Raw genomic sequence first — 19,682 nt, 5'->3', positions numbered from 1 at the left:
TTCTGAGAACTTTGATTTGATCACATTTTGTAAACATGGAAGCTGATTGGTCAGTGATGGTGATCCAATGAGAGTTCTGCTCTGGTGGATTCTACCACTGAAACAAGTAACGGATTTACCGACATTAAACACGATCTTATTCATCATTTGGTCATCAGCTGATTTGAAGTGTTTTTCTGGTCCAGTCGCTGTTTGGCTTTTAGTCGTGGTCCAAGTCGCTTCTTGAACCTTTGCCAGGTGAACGTCTTTGGTCGATCGCCGCACAATGCATGCTGGGTAGTTTTGTGTCCGACTTGATCCCAGACTTATTTGACTCTTTCTTCTCTTTCTCTTATAAAGCAACTGCAGCTGTACAATTTCCCGAGGGGTTGCTAAAATATTCTGATTCTGATTTCCGCAGATATTTGTGAACAAACATAAATATATGCAAACGTGGTCACAAACTACAAATAGCCTACATATCACGTCTAACAGGATGTAACTTATTCTATGACTTCCTGTCAAATGTTCGAAGGCCGATGGAAACTGTCCGACTGGAGCGCAGCTTTTTGGGCTCCGCCTCCTGCTGCTCCGCCTGCTCTCGTCTGATTTCCAGGCGCAGTTCATCTCAGACGAGCCTACTGTCTCTCACTCTCATTGTTCCTCTGCATCGTCCAATCACATCACACCTCCCAGCGATGGGTGTGTCTCTGACTGTGTTTACCTGTGGCAGTGATTCACCTGACAGGTCAAACCACATAGTCCACGTCGGCGATGCCTTTAGTGTTCACTATTGTGTGACCTGCCAACAGGTGCCGCATGTTTCCTGAGCCGCTGGACGAAAGGCATGTTTTTGTGGCCTCACCTGTATGTGTGTATTACAGGTGTGATGTTGTGTAGCCTCACCTGTATGTGTGTATTACAGGTGTGATGTTGTGTAGCCTCACCTGTATGTGTGTATTACAGGTGTGATGTTGTGTAGCCTCACCTGTATGTGTGTATTACAGGTGTGATGTTGTGTAGCCTCACCTGTATGTGTGTATTACAGGTGTGATGTTGTGTAGCCTCACCTGTATGTGTGTATTACAGGTGTGATGTTGTTTGGCTCACCTGTGTGTACGATGAGCACACACTGGATTGTGATGAGCCGAGAGGCACAGATCTCTCCCGTCCCACAAACCACCAGCTCAGAAGTGCTGCCCTTTCACTGCATCACCCTCCCCCCCCCTCCATGATTGGTTAAAAGGAGGAGGATCATATTCTGCTGCCGGGCTCGGCAGCATAGACACACGTGGTGAAGTGCATGCTGGGTGCCTGAAGTCTGTGTGGTGGAGCCGTGTCCAATGGTTGCCGGGGAACATGCAGCAACAGGCTGTAAATATCCCACAGATGGTTGAGTGCAGAACTCCCTCAAGGTTGGGCCGTAAACCTGGCTGGGTCCGATGAGGGAGGTGAGACGCCAACTCCCCCCCCGACCCAAAACCAAACCTGGCTGGGTCCGATGAGGGAGGTGAGGCGCCAATCACCGCAGACCCTGACACACCCCGGACAGTCTCCACCGGGAGCAGGGAGCCCGATCCCTCACCACTGGGAGGTCCACAGCCCCAGGAAGTGGCAAGGTCCAAGTTAGGGGTACCAACTTAACCCCAGAAGTCCCCCAGAAGGATTCTCCCAAACCCAGTGGCCATCCCTGACCCGCTGAACAGACTAAGCCTAAAAATTAGAGCTGTTCCAAACGATTATATTTCAAACGATTAATCTAGCGATTATTTATTCGATTAATCGACTAGTCGAACGACTATTTTTTTCAATTAATCTAACAATTTATTTTTCAGTTATCGAATATTTCACACAATATGGATATCAAAATATTTCTTTTTAACCTTTTCAATATTTAAACATTTCTTTAACATGGCACTTGACACAAACTGAGACCAACATCTGCGTAGTACAATTTACTGTTATGAACCTCAAATAAAATGGGTACATATTAAAGGATGGGGAGGTCGATGGGGGCCTCCATCAATCCTTCTTATAACTGCAGAACCTGCCTGAGAATCCTCAGGCTTTTAAGTTGTCTTCAGTATCAAAGCAATCCAGTGACGGTTGTCTCTATGTCCAATGGTGCGCTGCCAACAGGAGATGCTCGTAGCTTATTGGCCTTTAATGGTGACAATTAAGCCAAACTGGGCTGAATATGTGGCTTTCATTGGGCAGCGATATTCTATTTTGTCAGAGTTGGAAAGCCTGAAACCAACGGCAATAGTAAATGAATAAATAAACCTTGAATGCTTGTGATTCAGATTTAAGTTCTGCTCTAATATTCTGGACGCATCAGTCACATCGTCAGCACATTACATCACGTTTCCTTTTCCTTGTGCATGGACCCAAACACACCAGTCTGCCTGTCAGCAGTCAGTCACAGCCCTGCAGCCTCTGACACATCCAGCTGCTGGCAGGAACATAGGTGCACGTATCAGTAGTACGGAGGTCAGTGTTAGCCAGAGGACAGCAGGCCAGGTTGTCAGGAGGGAAGGTCACCAGTTCACAAACCTCCCGACGGCTGTAAAATCCGGGTGACGTGCCCTTTTAGCAAGCGACTTAACCCCCGAGTGCCCAAGGGAAGCTGCTGTTGTAGTGGGAAGCGTCTGCAAAGAGAACATCGCCGTATCAACTTCCTGTTCGTGAAAAAACCATGATATCGAGCTCGCTGCTTGTGGCTTTCCACCCACATTGTTGGAATAGAAGATTTAAGCTCCGAAATGTGTAACGGTCGCAGCAGCAGATGTCTGCTGACGATGCCAGGCGACGTTTTCTGACCTGATGTGCCCTCTTAAGATCAGCGCACACATTCGTTTCCTTTCATGGCGTTTCTGATGCTCCGTCAATGTCAAACATGTGAAGATCATCTGTACTTGTCTGATGTCTAAGCTGGGAGTGCTGGATTTGGTTGATATAATGAGTACCAAACAGAATTGTAAAGGTCATTAAACACTTAACACCACAATGCAACTACTATTATATATCAATATATCTATGATATTCACAATATCAACTGTTGATCTGAGAGAATGTTGCCTTCCTCTGGTAAGCAAATAAACGATAAGAGTTGCCCAGTTTGTCCGCGACCAAACTTTCACTGGGGGTGACGGCTGGAACCTTCCTGCAACTCAACTTAAACACTGTGGAAATGGAGTTTGTGGCAGCTGTATTGAATACTTTTTTATTTTATTTTAGTCTTCTGACATCAGACATGGGAAGGCGCTCCGGCAGCACGAAGGGTTAAAGGTGGAGACTTGCCCACCGCGGGCAGATGGAGCTGCCTTTTCATGTGTGATTTAGCTAAACGATGCTACGACCAGAAGGAAAAAGTCCACTAATGAGGTGGATTCAATAAGCTTTACTGATCTACCCTATTAAATCTGTGCTGGTTCGAAGGGAAGCAGCGGAGTCAAACACGATTTTGGAAAATAATTGTGCAGAAAGGGCTCGCAGATATTAGAAAGATGTTGCCAATGGTTCGTCCTCGCTCTAGTTTTTCATGTAGGAACCAGGCTCTCCGTTCTCTTCCATTATTCATAAGCAACCCATCGCTAAAGCAAGGCCAATTGCTTCCACTCTGAAGGAGCAGCAGCCCACAGCAGCTCGGCAGCCATGTGAGTCTCCCGACAGACGACTTGACGTTCTTTGTTTCCTCAGAAGTGATGTGACCGGAGGCCGTCGGGCTGCTGCTGCTCTCCGGGTCGAAGGAAGCAAACGTTGCTGGAGAGCTGCTGTGGCGTGTGTGTGTGTGTGTGTGTGTGTGTGTGTGTGTGTGTGTGTGTGTGTGTGTGTGTGTGTGTGTGTGTGTGTGTGTGTGTGAGAGAGAGAATCGGTCCTCGCTGATGTTGCTGCCTTCTCATTCATGAGTTTGAATGAATTAGCAGAAACACTTCCGGTCCCTGCATCAACCTTTTTCAGTCTCAGTTATCAAGAGCTCAGATGCTTCGTGTCGTTCAGCCGTCACATAGACATCAGATGATGTTAAACACAGACTTAGACCTGTTTCCTACTGAGGAGGCGTCCAGACCAGGACCCAGACCAGGACCTGGTTTGGAAACAGGAAATGTGTGGAATCCACAGACTCCGCCTTCGGTCGGGGAATCACATTCGTCGTGTCAGGCGCCCCGGCCGGGGCAGCCAGTTGCCGCGGGCGACCAGCAGATCAGTGATGTGGCGGTGATGCCTCTAATGAAGCTGACAGAGCACAGCCTCCCTCCCTGGGGCCCCTGAGGGCCTCCGATGCACTGCTGCATCATTTACTCTGGTTATATACGAGGGCTGACGACAAAATCCAGTGTTTGTAGCAGTAAAGTGGGTCACAGTATGCAAACAAAGCTGCTCTCCTCCGTCTGATGATGCCTCTGTGTTTTTTTTTTGCAGGAGCTGCCCAGCTGAGGTGAAGGGGAGGGCAGAGGATCCGGTTCAGCCTGACTGTGGATGACCTGCCCCGGAAACAGGACCATGATCTGAAGAGGGCGCCGCACACACCCAACCCGTTCTTCCTCTCCTCCTCCTCCTCCCCGTTTCTTTTTTTTGGTAAATATCCGGGGTGAGCGCCCCCTGCCAGCCAGCGGTCATCGTGCACGGAGAGAGCAAACTGAAAGAGACGAGACGTTTTAAGGAAGAAGAAACACAGCAACGGTGCTACTTCCCACCGCCTCACCGGAAACATGGGGAGGAAAAAGATCCAGATCCAGAGGATTACTGACGAGCGCAACAGACAGGTTAGCCACAACGAAATGAGCCACCGACGTCTTTAATCACGTCCTGATTTTCATTTCCGTTAGCTGCTGCATCAGTGATCACATCTGGTTTTAGAGATTCTGGACACACAGACAGGAGCTTCAACAATCAATATCAGTGTCGGTAGATTTAGGATGTTTCCTACTCAAGTCCTTCTCTCTGCTCTCTTCAAAGACACCAGACTCCATTAACAAAAAAACGATGATTTTGCCTCCCAGAACCACGGACTTTCATCTATGCTGTGGACTTTAAATATCCTTCTTTTAAAACGTATTAAAATGGTCTTCTTTATTATAAAGTGGATCTAAGTGCTTTATAATTAGTGTGAACGTTCAGATGAATCCACACGGTCCGTTTTCACAAACTGCATCCTCAAACGAGCCTTCAGGATACCTGTAACGTCATGATGTCACGACTACCACTTTGTATGTAAACATTCTGAATGTGTCACAGTTTATTTCCTGTTGTAGTGTATGTGAATACCATCAGCTGAGTAAACACAGACCCAAACTGTTGCCTAGCAATGCAATAAAACACACGGTTTGGTGCAAGAAATAAAACCAATTAATTAACTTAACATGGAACGGATGGGAGCGGCAGCAGAGCACAAACTCTGGGAGGTGAAATGACTGTTTTTGTTAATGGAGTCTGGTATCCTTGAGTAGAGGCCCTCCGACAGGAACACAAAACGCATAGTTTGGTACGTGCAGCAGTTAATGCAGTCCGATATTTAACTGGCTGTATAACTTATAATGTATCACACATCCTGATGTCTAATGAAGCATCACAGGATCCAAAAACAGCGGACCAGAGAGCCGGCCCACTGTTTTTGGTGGGTCGGCTCTGGTTGATGGAGCAGCGTTTGTCAATAAGGTGATGCTCTGTGGTGTCACATGGTCACGGTGTCGCTGGCCGCCATCAGGTGATTGACAGACCAACGTTCTGACCGACCGAGTTTTAAACTTGCCAGATAGGATTCACACACCCAACGAGGCAGCTGCGTTTCTCCGCGTTGCTTCAGCTCGTGACGAGCTTCCTGACAGGAAGTCCATGCAGCCCCGTCAGCCTCCTACGTGTTGATTCACAGATGCTGCCATAAGCTCCACAGAATGAGGAGCGTTCAGAGAGTGGGCCCTGGCTGGAAACATGACAGCATCTCCAACACCAACATCTCTGTGGAGACAAAGACTCACGAGGAGAACAGTGGAGAGCTGCAAGGCTTAGAAAGATGGGTTTATTCAAATATAAATGCAGTAAAACCTGTGACATCCAGGAGAACATCCCATCATCCTGTTAGCCGTCTGCATCCAGGATGTCAGGTGATTCAAAATATGAAAAAGCATCGTAGAAAAGGTTGCAGAGAGATGCCATAAAACCTCAGAGGAAGCATTATATATGGTGCAGCTCCAACACACCAAAGTGAGAGTAAAAGGAGACTGATTCTCGTCTCCAGGATACCGTTTTACCGTAATACCTAGAATACTGTCACTCAGAAGAGCAAACTCCAATTGTTTACTTGTTGCAGCTGCAAATAAATTATGACATTGTTGCTGAATTTCCCCCACAATCTGAACACGGAGCTGCAGATCGTCTCGCCACTTTTCCTCTTGATGTGAGGAAACTGGGCGAGTTTATCCACAGTCAGCAATTGGCTGCATCACGCTTCAGGTGCTTCTAGTAGAAAATGTCTGAACTTTTCACAAAGATGGTAATGATGTCACTGTGGAGGAAACGATGTCTTTAGTGGCTGCTGTCTGATTGATTGGTGCTGAAGAGAAACCTCATTTAATAACTGATATTTGAGATCTAGACCAAGAATTTATGTGCAGATGTTTAATAGCATAGTTATGTATCCTGTTTGCTTATCTGCTATCAGACGCCATCAGACTGTTTCAAATGGTGTCAAATAACAGTTGTTTACAGCTGAGAGAAATCCTTCCTTTCACTTTTGAACTCCTCACATGAACGTAGATATTTAAGCGTCACATTAACAGAAACGTAAGACTCTTATAGCAGAGTTCGGCGTTTTTTCAGCTATTTAAAGATAGCCTTCAAAGAAGGAGATGATGAGTTTCTGCTTCAAACCTGAAGCGAGAAAAGAAACGGAGGTTTGAGCAGCTCCAGGAAGCAGCGAGGAGGTTGTGGTTGTCAGTGGTGGTTTCCTCATCCATCTGCCACACGACCGCAACCTGGCCAAGACGCATGCTCATGCACGTACATGCACGTACCCACACAATCGCGTGCACACACACACCGCTCGCCCCCTTTCTCGCTCTCCTCGCTGAGGATGTCTTATTCCGCGTTGCCATTGGTTACCTGGCAGCTCTGTTCTTATGTCAGTTACCTCCAGCCTGTTTATTCTTGGTGGCAAACGGAGACCAAAGGCAGCGCCCCGCGCCCACGTTTTCCATAGTAGAAGAAACAGGTTTTATTCTGGTTGTTAGCAGCGCTGGCGGCTGACCTTCTAATTTGTGAGGGGAAACGTTGTTGTTGTTGTTTGCAGCGACTCGTCTCTCTCTCTCTCTCTCTCTCTCGACATCCTGCTCAGCTGTAATTTCCTCCTTTCCAACATCGCCACATAATTTATCTGCTCATTCTGCGAGCGAGGACGGGGGAGGTATGTAGATGGGCAGAGAGATAAAGATGGAGGGGGGGATGATGGAAGCAGTGTGTGATGAGGTGAGAAATGGGGGGGTGGAGGGGAGGCAGGAGGGGAGTCGGTTGCCCATGGATACGACCCCGATATAATTTGATTTGTGGCAGCAGGAAGCAATGAGTGAGACAGTGAGGGGGGGGGAGGGAGGGAAGGAGGATGTGAAAAACAGCGAGAGAGAAATGGAGGGTGAGAAAATGAGAGGTGAAGAGAGAGCGAGAGATGGAGGGATGAGAGAGGCTTAAACATGTGGCGGTGGCGGCAGCAGAGTCAAAAGAAGCCAAAGAGATCCTTTCATCGTGGATGGCTGTATCTCCACTTCGCCATCGCTTACTCTCTTTATTGATTCTCTTCACTTCAAACCTGCTGCTGCTGCTGCCAACGTCTGACTCAGAGCGCAGGAATAACTTCCTGTTCATGTGTCATCAATGCGTTACGTTATTATCAACATGTCATCAATACGTTACGTTATTATCCTCCTCATGTCCCTGAACTCTGAACCCACATCTTCAAACACGACGGGCAGAATCCCCAAACCAACTCATCCCGAGTTCAGTTCCCTGTTTTTCACACGTGATTCTGTAATGAATATGATGAGCTGTACTGGAAGCCAACACGTTCACTTGTTTTGGGGATGAAAATGTGGATTTCCAATGAGGTTGTCTGGTATGATTTGTGACTCCTCTCTTCACCAGGTGACGTTCACCAAGCGGAAGTTCGGTCTGATGAAGAAGGCGTACGAGCTGAGCGTCCTGTGTGACTGCGAGATCGCCCTCATCATCTTCAACCACTCCAACAAGCTGTTCCAGTACGCCAGCACCGACATGGACAAGGTCCTGCTCAAGTACACCGAGTACAACGAGCCGCACGAGAGCCGGACCAACGCCGACATCATCGAGGTAAAACACGGGCGGGGCGGTCATGTGACCAAGACGAGGCCTCTGAGTCAAAATGTCCACTTCACTGACTGATCAATGTTCTCTGTAGTCCGTAACATTTCATTCCATGCGCCTCTTGTTTACGGTTCGATTAAGTGTTTTTTCCCGCCCTACTCCACCTCTGATTGGCTGGTAATAGGATTTGTTAAGTTTATTGCTGGAAGGTTTTCCTCATACTGGCAGTTTCTCAACTACAATGTCCTGATTATGGGAGAAAATGTTGTCTAAAATGTCTAAATGTCCTGTCTAAAAGGAGCAGTTACACATTTTGGGAAATATGCTAATGAGCTTTTTTGCTTGGCGTTAAATGAGCTGATCAATGTCTGTCTCTTTCTATATGAAGCCAAACTCAGGAGGTAGCTCAACTTAGCATAAGAATGCTAACAGCAAGCCAAAGGTTTAAAATATCTCATTAATTAACATGTTTTATTTCATTGTTTGTATTTAAATCGGTAAACAAACAAATAACCAATCACTGTCTTGTTACAGAGCTTTGATAGGCTAAGCTAACTGTTCCCCCTGTTTCCAGCATTTATGCTAAGCTAAATATCTCCTGGCTGTAGCTTCATATTGAACAGACAGATTTAAGTGTGCCATCAATCTTCTCATCAAAATCGCTGCAAGAAAGCAAATTGTTCCTTAAAGTGGAGGAAACCAAACGGGTCCATTCCTGACTGGTCCTGCGCAGTCTGGTCCTGTCTGGTCTGGTCTGCTCCGATCCGGTCCAGTCTGGTCCGGTTGGCAGTTGTTGAGTCCAGCCTGGCTCTACTCTGGCTTTCTTCCTGCTTGCTTGCAGGGAGGCAGAGGTAGGGACAGCTGGGCCTCCCCCTGCTCCCCACTCTCCCCCCCCAACCCTGGCATAGGCCCTGTTGTTACCCAGAGACCTCTCCAACAACAACAACAACAAGCAGAAAGAAGGGGCCAACTGGAAACCAGCGTGGCACAAAAAGGCCATCAGATAGAAGAAAAGCCTGTCGAACTGTGAAACATGTTTATTGATTTGCATATTGACTAGAAGGAAGGTCGGTGAGGAGGAGAGGAAGTGAGTAAAGGAGGTGATGTGAGGAGAGGAGAGGAGGGAGGGCAGTCGTTCAGTTTGCTTTTTGTGTTTTTGTAATAGCAGTTAATTTATATCCTGACGTCTTTCTTCGTTGTTAGATGAACAGCAGCATGTTCACATGGCTGCTGACCCTTTTCTGCATAATGTTCCTCTCATGGATTCAACACCAGATTGTTAAGTCTGATTCAGCGATTCACTACTGTACACTGCACTAATGCACTACTGTGCACTGCACTAATGCACTACTGCACCACCACACTACTGTGCACTGCAAACTGTTTTTGAATTGTTCTTTCTTTATTTGCTGTGACAGTCAGTTGTTGATTACATGCAGATGTTGATACAACTACTGGGCTACTTCAGTATATATCACACTCAATCATAACGCAAGTTAGACGTTTGCTTGAGGACATTTTCTCTAACTGGACCTATTTGAATTTTAGTTGAATACCCCTGGTCTAGATGAAGTCCTAGTGCCAGTTCTGGAGGAAGACCGTTGTCCCAGGAACTATCGTGTGTGTGTGTGTCTCTCTCTCTCTCTCTCTCTCTCTCTCTCTCTCTCTCTCTCTCTCTCTCTCTCTCTCTCTCTCTCTCTGTGTGTCTCTCTCTCTCTCTCTCTCTCTCTCTGTGTGTGTGTGTGTGTGTGTGTGTGTGTGTGTGTGTCTCTGTGTGTGTGTCTGTGTCTGTGTGTGTGTGTGTGTGTGTGTGTCTCTCTCTCTGTGTGTGTGTGTGTGTGTGTCAGGGTGTTTGGCTGCTGCAGGTCACATCAGCTCAAGCTCCACTGGTCCTGTTTGTGTTCATGCATGGGTTTGTGTTTTCAAGTCTCTCTCTCTCTCTCTCTCTCTCTCTCTCTCTCTCTCTCTCTCTCTCTCTCTCTCTCTCTCTCTCTCTCTGCAGCAGCCAATAAGAACGTCTCATACAATATTCAGTTGTTAGTCTCTCGGTTGTGTGTCAGCTTCTATCTGTGTGTGTGTGTGTGTGTTTGTGTGTGTGTCCCTCCTATATGGCCTGAACGCTGCACTCCTACACCCCCCCTCCCCAATCCATCCATCCAGGATGCATTTAGCAGCTTTCTCCCTCCTTTGTCCTCAGCTGTCCCCTTGGCCAGATGTGCAGCCGCACCGCCTTGTTGTTAAGCGGATGTTAGTGCCAACTACTTTCCATTAATCCTCACTATTTTGCATTTCCAGTGGAATTAATGGTTAAGACCGTAGAAATTCTTCAAAAGTTCCATTTGAGAAATCTGGGAGGTGAAACGCGACCGGAACCTTTTACCTGCAGCATCACGTTTCCTGCGATAAACCTGGGACACGTTAGTGTGTGTAATATTTAGCTGTGACGTTAATTCATTTTAATAAATATCATGAACATGACATTAGTACTGAAGATGTAAATGTTTTGAAAATGTCAGAAATATTAGTTTCATGTTTTTTAAAAAAGCCAAATAATTACTTGAGTGAATGTCACTACAGATAATAATAATAATAATAATAATAATAATAATCTGTGTAGCTGTAACTGAGACCAGCTGTTTATCCGTCTCTTTACACCTCCACATACGTGTTTTTATTCTCTCATCAGATTTGTCTTGTCGGCCTCCATCTTTCATTTGGATCACACATGTCGTCCAGTCATCTTTATTTATGATTGAATAATGTCTTTATTTTAGAAAGCATCAATGACCGTGTGAGGACATAAAGAACATGTAAACCAAAGAAGCATATAAAGTCATTATAAGAAACTCTGAAAAAAGAAAATGCCTTTTTTATTAATAAATAAAACAGGGGAAAGCAACGATCATATAAATGAAATGAATATTAACGGAAAGAAGGCGATAAATCACATTTCTTAAAAACATCGTGGAAGACGGACGCACCAAGTGACACACACACACACACACACACACACACACACACACACACACACACACACACACACACACACACACACACACACACACACACACACACAGAGTAATTGGATAGTCACCAAATGTGCCCGTTTGCTGCTCTGCCTCAGTGAGTGCTTTTATAAATTATGAAGCGTGGATTTAGTCACGCAGGCTCATACGGGCACGCACATACACACTCATGTATTTTTGTATGTGTGTGTTGGGGGGACTTTATCACATTCCTTCAGTCCAGTACAAATCTGAGGCAGCAGTACACACACACACACACACACACACACACACACACACACACACACAAACACTCACACACACACACAGCCTGTCTGAGATGCATGTGCTGCTCAAAAGAGTTTGTGTGTGTGTGTGTGTGTGTGTGTGTGTGTGTGTGTGTGTGTGTGTGTGTGTGTGTGTGTGTGTGTGTGTGTGTGTGTGTGTGTGTGTGTGTGTGTGTGTGTGTGTGTGTGTGTGTGTGTGTGTGTGTGTGTGTGTGTGGCCTGCCAGCATGTGTTAATCCGCTTGACTTCAGATCCCAATCAGGGCGAGTGAAGGAAGAGAGCGAGGGTTGGAGGGAACACGAGCGAGTGAAAGAGTGGCGATGAATAGACGAGGACAGGAAGCAGCAAGAGAAGAAGGGTGCCCTTTTTTCATTTGACGTAGCTCAACGAAGGCTGATCTCTCCAGTGAGACTCACCACAGGGGCTTAAGGACTTCGGGGACCACCCTGATCCCTAACTATTAGGGGTGTGAATCTTTGGCTTCACTTCGATTCGATTAATGATACAGTAGTTGGCGATTCGATTCAAGGACAATTTTTTCTTTTTGTAATGATTCGATTCGATTCTGTAAACCACGATTCGATTCAGTAACTTGTAACCAAAATTCTATATCCATGAAATAAACATGCAATAATGCGAGTGAGACTATCGGTATTCTTCTGAAAGGTGAAAAATAACATATTTATTCTAGAAAAAAAGTAGTCCTGCATGATATTTTATGCTGAATACAAAAATGTAATCAAACATTGCTCAGTTATTTTGAACATTATTCAATAGACTACATGCTGGCAGGGGGAGAGTGTCTTAAACTTATTAAAACATTAATCATAAGTAAGAATCACGATTAATCCGATTAAATGCATTTATATCAATTATTGGTGAAACCAAAACAATTCATTTTATTTATTTATTTGAGCAGATCGATTTAGTAGAATCTATAGGACTGACAATCGATTCATCGATTAATCGAATGAATCGTTACACCTCTACTAACTATGATAACTGTGTTGTTTAGTTAGGTTAGGTTGAGAACAATCAATCTAACTATGTAGTTTAGTCATCTCAACCTAACTGTGTAGTTTAGTCGTCTCAACCTAACTAGTTTAGTCGTCTCAACCTAACTAGTTTAGTCATCTCAACCTAACTAGTTTAGTCGTCTCAACCTAGCTTTGTGGTTTAGTCGTCTCAACCTAACTAGTTTAGTCATCTCAACCTAACTAGTTTAGTCGTCTCAACCTAACTAGTTTAGTCGTCTCAACCTAATTGTAGTTTAGTCGTCTCAACCTAACTAGTTTAGTCGTCTCAACCTAACTGTAGTTTAGTCGTCTCAACCTAACTGTAGTTTAGTCGTCTCAACCTAACTAGTTTAGTCGTCTCAACCTAACTGTAGTTTAGTCGTCTCAACCTAACTGTAGTTTAGTCGTCTCAACCTAACTGTAGTTTAGTCTTCTCAACCTAACTAGTTTAGTCGTCTCAACCTAGCTTTGTGGTTTAGTCGTCTCAACCTAGCTTTGTGGTTTAGTCGTCTCAACCTAGCTTTGTGGTTTAGTCGTCTCAACCCAACTATGTGGTTTAGTTGTCTCAGCCCAACTATGTGGTTTAGTTGTCTCAGCCTAACTATGTGGTTTAGTCACCTCAACCTAACTGGTTTAGTCGTCTCAACCTAACTATGTGTTATGGCAGATGTTGCAAATGTTGAGCTGATAAATGGATGGCGGATCATCAGAGGTTGTCTTGTGTTTTCTGAGAGACTCTTTTTTTCTTGAGGGAAAAGAGTCAAAACCTGCATCTGACTTTTACTGCGTCCATTTGATATGATGACCAGCTGGCAGATATGATGCTCATTTGTGTAGAATGAAAAAGCTGATCAACCCAAAATATGCATGAAAATGTAAATGTGCCTCCTTCTCCTCTCTGACCGCTTCAGACTTTACGAAAGAAAGGCTTTAACGGCTGCAACAGCCCCGAACCCGACGGAGACGACTCCATCGACCAAAGTCCGCTAAACGAAGAAAAGTACCGAAAGACGGAGGACCTGGACAGCCTCTTCAAACGCTACGGCGTGAGTACCGTCTACCTTCTGTCACCTCATGTAACCTCTTCTCTCTCTCTCTCTCTCTCTCTCTCTCTATCTATCTACCTGTCTCTCTCTCTGTCTGCCTCCTCCTGTTGTTTGGGGACCGAAGGCTCTGAACAAGAAAGAGCACCGGGACTCTGAGAGCCCAGACCCCGAGGAGCCCTTCTCCCTCACCCCCCGCACTGAAGAGAAATACAAAAAAATTGACGAGGAGTTTGATAAAATGATGCAGAACTATAGGCTGTCAGTGAGTACCCCCCCTCTGTGTAACCCCCCCCCCCCCACCCCCCGCTCTCTGGCTGCTGATGGCGGCCTGACTACTCACACACAGAGCACTCACCTTCACCATCCCCTCCCCTACCCACCAAATCACTACCCACAACCCCCTCTGTTGGTGTGTGACTGAGCAGGACGCGTAGGGCAGAGAGGCTGCACTTTTATTAGCACGTCATCTCGTTCTGTAAAATGACGAGCAGAATCACCGTTTACAGGCCAGAAATAAATTAATTATGCAACCATTTTCTTTATCGTCAGTCGATTAAATCACCTTTTGGTTTATCTTTCTGAGTCACTTTCATTAAAGAATGTATTTCAATTGTTTCTTCTACAAATCTCCTTCAAACGTTTCTAAGATCAAGAGCCGTTTTTCAAACCATGTGACATATGTGTTATTATAATAATGTCAGAGGGACTATGATTAACAGCAATATTAGTCTATTAAAGCAACACCACCAGGTCATGTTGACCTGGAGTTCTAGTCTCACACTAATCCGCTCTTCTGATGCTTCTGCACTGCACTTTGTGCCACAATAAACTGAGGGAGAGGAGTGCTGACTAGGTGCAACGGATACCTCAATCAGGCTTTATGGTAATAATCAACATGTTTGGAGCCTCTCAGCTGACGCTACCAATCACGTAGCACTTAGCAACAATACGTGGTTCTGCTCCTGACATGATGCAGACAAAAGTCTGGGTTCAGTTTCCAGCTGCTTGTCATTAACGGTCTCAGCTGGTTCAGTTCCAGCCTGGTCCTGGTCCAGACATCATTCAGGTACCTGCCTGGCACTCTGCCGGGCCAGTTTCTCTGATTCATGTTTTCCTACGTTCTCAATAATACCATTAATGTCACTTTTATGAGTGGCACTCAATTTACAGGCCTGTTTCCTGTCTGCTGCTCTGATTGGTCACCTGTGAGATGACATGTGGAGGCTAGTTAGTCTGATAGATCCTACACGAGGACTTCATCCTTTCAGTCATCTTTTATCTTCATAACTACATAATAATAATAATAATAATAATACCACCAACCAAACTCTGAGTATTTAAGAATGACACATTTAATTCTTCTTCTTAAACTGAATTCCTTTGACTTCCATGTCATGTCCAAAGTTTTGTTCCCTATAAACAGTCAGCTTTAGTGTATGATGTTGGAATAGACCAGTGTGTGTTACTATGTGTGTATGTGAAAAGTCTGGACTCGGGCAGCTTGATTTGGCCCACGGATGTGATCACATGACACAGATCAGCTGATCTAATAAGAAAACATTTGGAATATAATGTGTTTACACGGGTCACGTGTGCTGCAGGTCCTCATGTCGCCCCGGATCCTCATATTTAAGATTCATCTGTTTCCAATAACAGTAATAATAATATTCTTTAAATTAGGAGGTTGGATCCCTCGTTAGTCATAGAGTCCGCCCTCGCTCTGACGCTAAAGCTGAGAAACGCCTTCCACTTCCTGCCTCGGCCCGATGGCAATCAATCAGTGCTCTGGGTTTACACACCTCCATCCTTTTGCACGAGCCCTTCACCCCCACCCATCCCTCCATCCCCCCCATCCCTCCCGGTTTGACCAGTGTGCAGTGGTGCAGTGCTGTTAGCGGCCATCTTTACCCGCCGGGGTGACCTCGTAGGCACAGCTCCGTCTCTACGGCGATAACTTCTCTCTTTGTACTCGTTTGAAGTGTCATTCCGATGTTTGAAGTCAAACACACTAAAAGCCACAAGATATTGAGATACAGGTGTTTATCTGCCACCCAGCAGGATATTTCCTAACATGTCAGTGGGATTGTGGGAAATCGCCAGACTTTCGGCGACCGGAGTTTCGGCGACCTGCTGCTGCGACCGGAGTTCTGACCCGGCATGACATGTGAGAGGCCACGCGGCTTTGTGGTCTTTCACTGAAGGATTTCTAAATAATACCTAATTGACTGATATTGCAATTGTGATATGATTTATTAGAGGCAATGATAAATGTTATTTTCATCAAAAAACATATTGAAATTATTCTGGTGCAATTTGTTGTTGATTTATGATGTTACAATAATTAATTTAAAACGTCTGAATTTGGTGTTCGACCTTAACGTTTTTTAATATTAAATTGAAAAAGAAATTGCCTCAATCTCTTCAATTTATTTCGACTCAAAAAGTCTTATTTTCTTAAAACGAGTAGGAAACTCTGCTGCATTTCGATTGATCATAAAATGATTATGATATCATATATTTATAAACGTGACTGCTGGGGTTTCTAGTTGCTGCACAAGAAACCAAAAATGACGATTCCATAAAATTCTGGAAACATTTTAATTTGGGAGACTAAATCTAACATCTAAATCTTTTTATTTTCTGAATATTAAATGTGATGCAACGCTGTCCCTTGACAAATAAAATATAAAAATCTGTGACGGAAACAGAATTGAATGAATATGAATTGACCAGATGAATCTCCAGGTAATCATATTAGAAGTTATTTAAGCGTGTCGTCATTTTGGAAAGACTCTTGTTGACGTTGGTGTGACGGGCTGTTTCTATTGGCTCTGCTGCAGATCACTAACTGATCACCTGTCCGTTACTGTTCACCTGTGTGTGTGGGGGGGTACAGCTCACTAAGCCCCACCTTCTTCCTGTCTCTCCACCAGTCCACAGTCCCACAGCCCACCTTCTCCATGCCAGTCACCGTGCCAGTATCCAATCAGAACGCGGCAGCCCTTCAGTTCAGTAACAACCCCGGCGGCGCCCTGGTCACCTCCACCCTCACAGACCCCCGCCTCCTGTCGCCACAGCAACCAGCTCTGCAGAGGAACACTGTGTCGCCAGGGTTACCACAGCGACCAGCCAGTGCAGGTAGGAGACCTAGTGGAACCCAGCTGGACTGTTTCTGTCCATCAATAATATGTGACCATTCCAACATGGCTGCTGATTGATCCACCAGATTATGTTAGATCTTTTAAGTATCATGTGATCTTGTCGCTGGCTCCTTGAAACTCTGCAGCGGTAGTTTGACATAAAGGGGGGAAGAAGAAATAGCTGGTCTGATAAAAACTCATACTGTTGTCTTCCTATGTAATCAGGCCTAGGAACCTAGGAGGAGATCAGGGTGGATGTGTCTAAGAACACAGGACTTTCACCCAGGTGACCTGTGTTCGTGTCCCATGTTAAACAGGAATGCATGTTGATTTATTTCTTATGAATCTTCTGTTCTTAAGTACCATCATTCTGTAGTTATTTAAACCCAAACCAGCACTTTTTCTAAAACTAAGTAGCGTGTCGCTCAAACACTGAAGGTGTTTGTGAAGGTGACTGATCACCGATCACACGCGCTGCTGGCCATTTGTAGGAAAACACACGGACAAAGATCCTTTTGTTCGGATCTCATGGGACCTGTTGTGTGAGGACTCGAGGATCCAGCAGCTCTGAGCTCTAATGACGAACAACAACATGGAGACGGTTTACAGATCAGACAGCATTCAATATGATCACCCCTTCAGTATTGTAGAAAGAGGATTGAGATCAGTGCAAGGTGAGCGTGTTGCTCCGATTGGTGCACGCCGCCGTAGAATCCACCAGCTGGTCATCGGTGGTAACGCCACCCTTCACCCCCCCCCCCCTACCCACTAAAAGGATTTGCGTCCCCTATCTACGTCTCAGACAAGGTTACTTATCAAGCTTTGTTCCGACCAGCGTAATCTCATTGTCAGTCAGAATTAGTGATGTAACGTAAATGTATTACAGCATCTTTCATAAGATGAAAGCTTTACATTTGTGTCCACGAACACGAATCAGTAGATCTGGATTTGAGACTATTTCACCAACCAGTGAGACCGTTGCATTACTACTGGAGTACTTCATTAAGTCACTACGGTAATTGAAAGTAAAAATGATTTTAAAAATCGTGTACTTGACAATTTAAAATGTGATGATTTACATGAGTGCCATTGAGAAGTGGTGAGTAATGACGAATGAATACTAATTATGGTCCTTCGTGAAGCAGAAGCCTGTTTTTAATGACACACTTGATTTAATGACGTTTTCACTAAATGAGATGTTTAGAACTTCAGAGGAAACACGAGGAAACATCAAACCAGCGGCATTGATTTGATGGAGGATCTGTGTTCTTCTGTCCAGGAGCTCTGTTAGGAGACCTGGGGAACTCGAATGGAGCGTGTCCGAGTCCAGTCCGTAAGTACACACACACACACACACACACACACACACACACACACACAGTTTGTCTCTATTGTGTATTTTAACTAGTCTGCCTAACAGACAGAGATCACATGTGCGTGACATCAACACACCTGTTGAGTGGCGACAGCTGAGGGGTCGCCGTCCTCGCCGCCTGTAAACAGGCCAGAGGACAGGATGTTAATCCTGATATCACTGAGGGATTCTGGTGTTTCCAGCTGCTGCGTCACAACAAAACCCTGAACTCCAGGGAACTCGAAGACTTTGTCGAGTTACTTTTTCTGATTTACTTGAATTTAATTTCCAGATTGCTTTTAATAAGATGGCATTTTGATATGACTGCTAACACATTCGTCCCTGGATTCCGTTTTAGATCAGTAATAATCAGCTTCTCCTCACCTTTAGGTTGTGTAAACATTAAAAGGTCACAACAACATATCTCCAAACTTTCTTATTGGTACGTGGCCCTGCAGGTGCGTGAGACAAACATTGGTGAGATAGCGCTTTATACATGTTTGTATGAGTAAAGACAGATTGGTAAAAAGTTTTGAAGTTGACATCAGATTTCAGAAGTCAAACATGAGGAAGGAAGCTGAATCCTGAAGACTGAATGGAACTTTGTGGCTTCACGTTCAGGTTTCGTCGTACACGTTCATATCTACCTACAGCAGCAATAGTTAGTCCGCAGAAGGAGGTTGGGAGGGACCTTCACCCAGGAGACCTGGGTTTGTGTCAAAGCAGATATCAACATTGACTTAATTGATCCATAACTTCTGTACAGTTATTTAAACCAGAACATCTTAGCTATCATATAACTGTTGTTGTGTTAGCTTCTGTTGCCCCAACCAATCAGTGATAAGTGAACTATTATTCCCATTGATCTTATTGGTTCCGATGGGATGAGTTGTTAACTTGTGAAACTAAATCCTGATTGGTGGAGGACGTTTGTGACATAACCTTCTATCTATTTGAGCCCCACCTACTTCTCTGAATCTCTGAGAAGTTTTGATCTTTTATTATATAAACCATTCCTTTTGCAAAAACAAGCCAAACCATTTGGTAACGGTTGCTTCTTCAGTCCACTAGATGGCCCCGAGTGCTCCCGATGTGGTCGTGGATGAAGTCAGCCGACTGTAATAGACGGCATTCAGTTTGTCAGGTGGCGATGGAACATGTATGAAGGGTTTTCGTCCGTTTGTCAGTCCGTCTACATGACATCACGTCTCCAACTGGGAACCGACTGGTTGGAGTTAGTCAGTGATGAGAAAGAGAGAGTTTTACTGAAACGCTCCTCAGCTTTATCCTCCCCCCCCCCCCCCTTGCCCCTCCCCCTTTCATCATGTCTCCCTCAGCTGTTCCCCCTCATCTTCTCTCTGGAATAATCTACCGCCCCTCCCCCCTCGCCCAACTGTCCCTTGTCTTGGCACAGGACTCTCCTCAGAGGTGACTTTGATACTGGCCAGAGCCGTCCCCTTAAATCCCATTAGCCAGCCTGATACTGCCAGCCAGCCTGCTGTAAGAGATATGGTGGGAAGGTGG

The 19,682-nt window shown here is 45.2% G+C and overlaps 1 protein-coding gene across 10 annotated transcripts in view; it reads left to right on the top strand.

Moving 5' to 3' along the window:
• The window catches only part of mef2d (myocyte enhancer factor 2d), a 51,141-nt gene that overhangs the window by 14,108 nt on the left and 17,351 nt on the right, over positions 1–19,682 (top strand). For 5 of the 10 annotated variants that reach the window (XM_084026667.1, XM_084026665.1, XM_084026669.1 and 2 more), the window contains exons 2-6: positions 4,402–4,745; positions 8,113–8,316; positions 13,789–13,926; positions 16,598–16,802; positions 18,084–18,137. In XM_084026667.1, the coding sequence (XP_083882793.1) occupies positions 4,692–4,745; positions 8,113–8,316; positions 13,789–13,926; positions 16,598–16,802; positions 18,084–18,137 (655 nt within the window). In that variant the 5' untranslated portion in view covers positions 4,402–4,691. Of the gene's footprint in view, positions 1–4,401; positions 4,746–8,112; positions 8,317–13,529; positions 13,665–13,788; positions 13,927–16,597; positions 16,803–18,083; positions 18,138–19,682 lie in introns of all 10 variants that reach the window. The other 5 variants (XM_084026662.1, XM_084026668.1, XM_084026670.1 and 2 more) reach the window with 1 other exon arrangement.

This window comes from Eutrigla gurnardus (genome assembly GCF_963514095.1).
Source record: "Eutrigla gurnardus genome assembly, chromosome: 14".
NCBI lineage: Eukaryota > Metazoa > Chordata > Actinopteri > Perciformes > Triglidae > Eutrigla > Eutrigla gurnardus.
The sequence above is the reverse complement of the archived record's forward strand: the minus strand, read 5'-3'. Positions and strand labels throughout refer to the sequence as shown.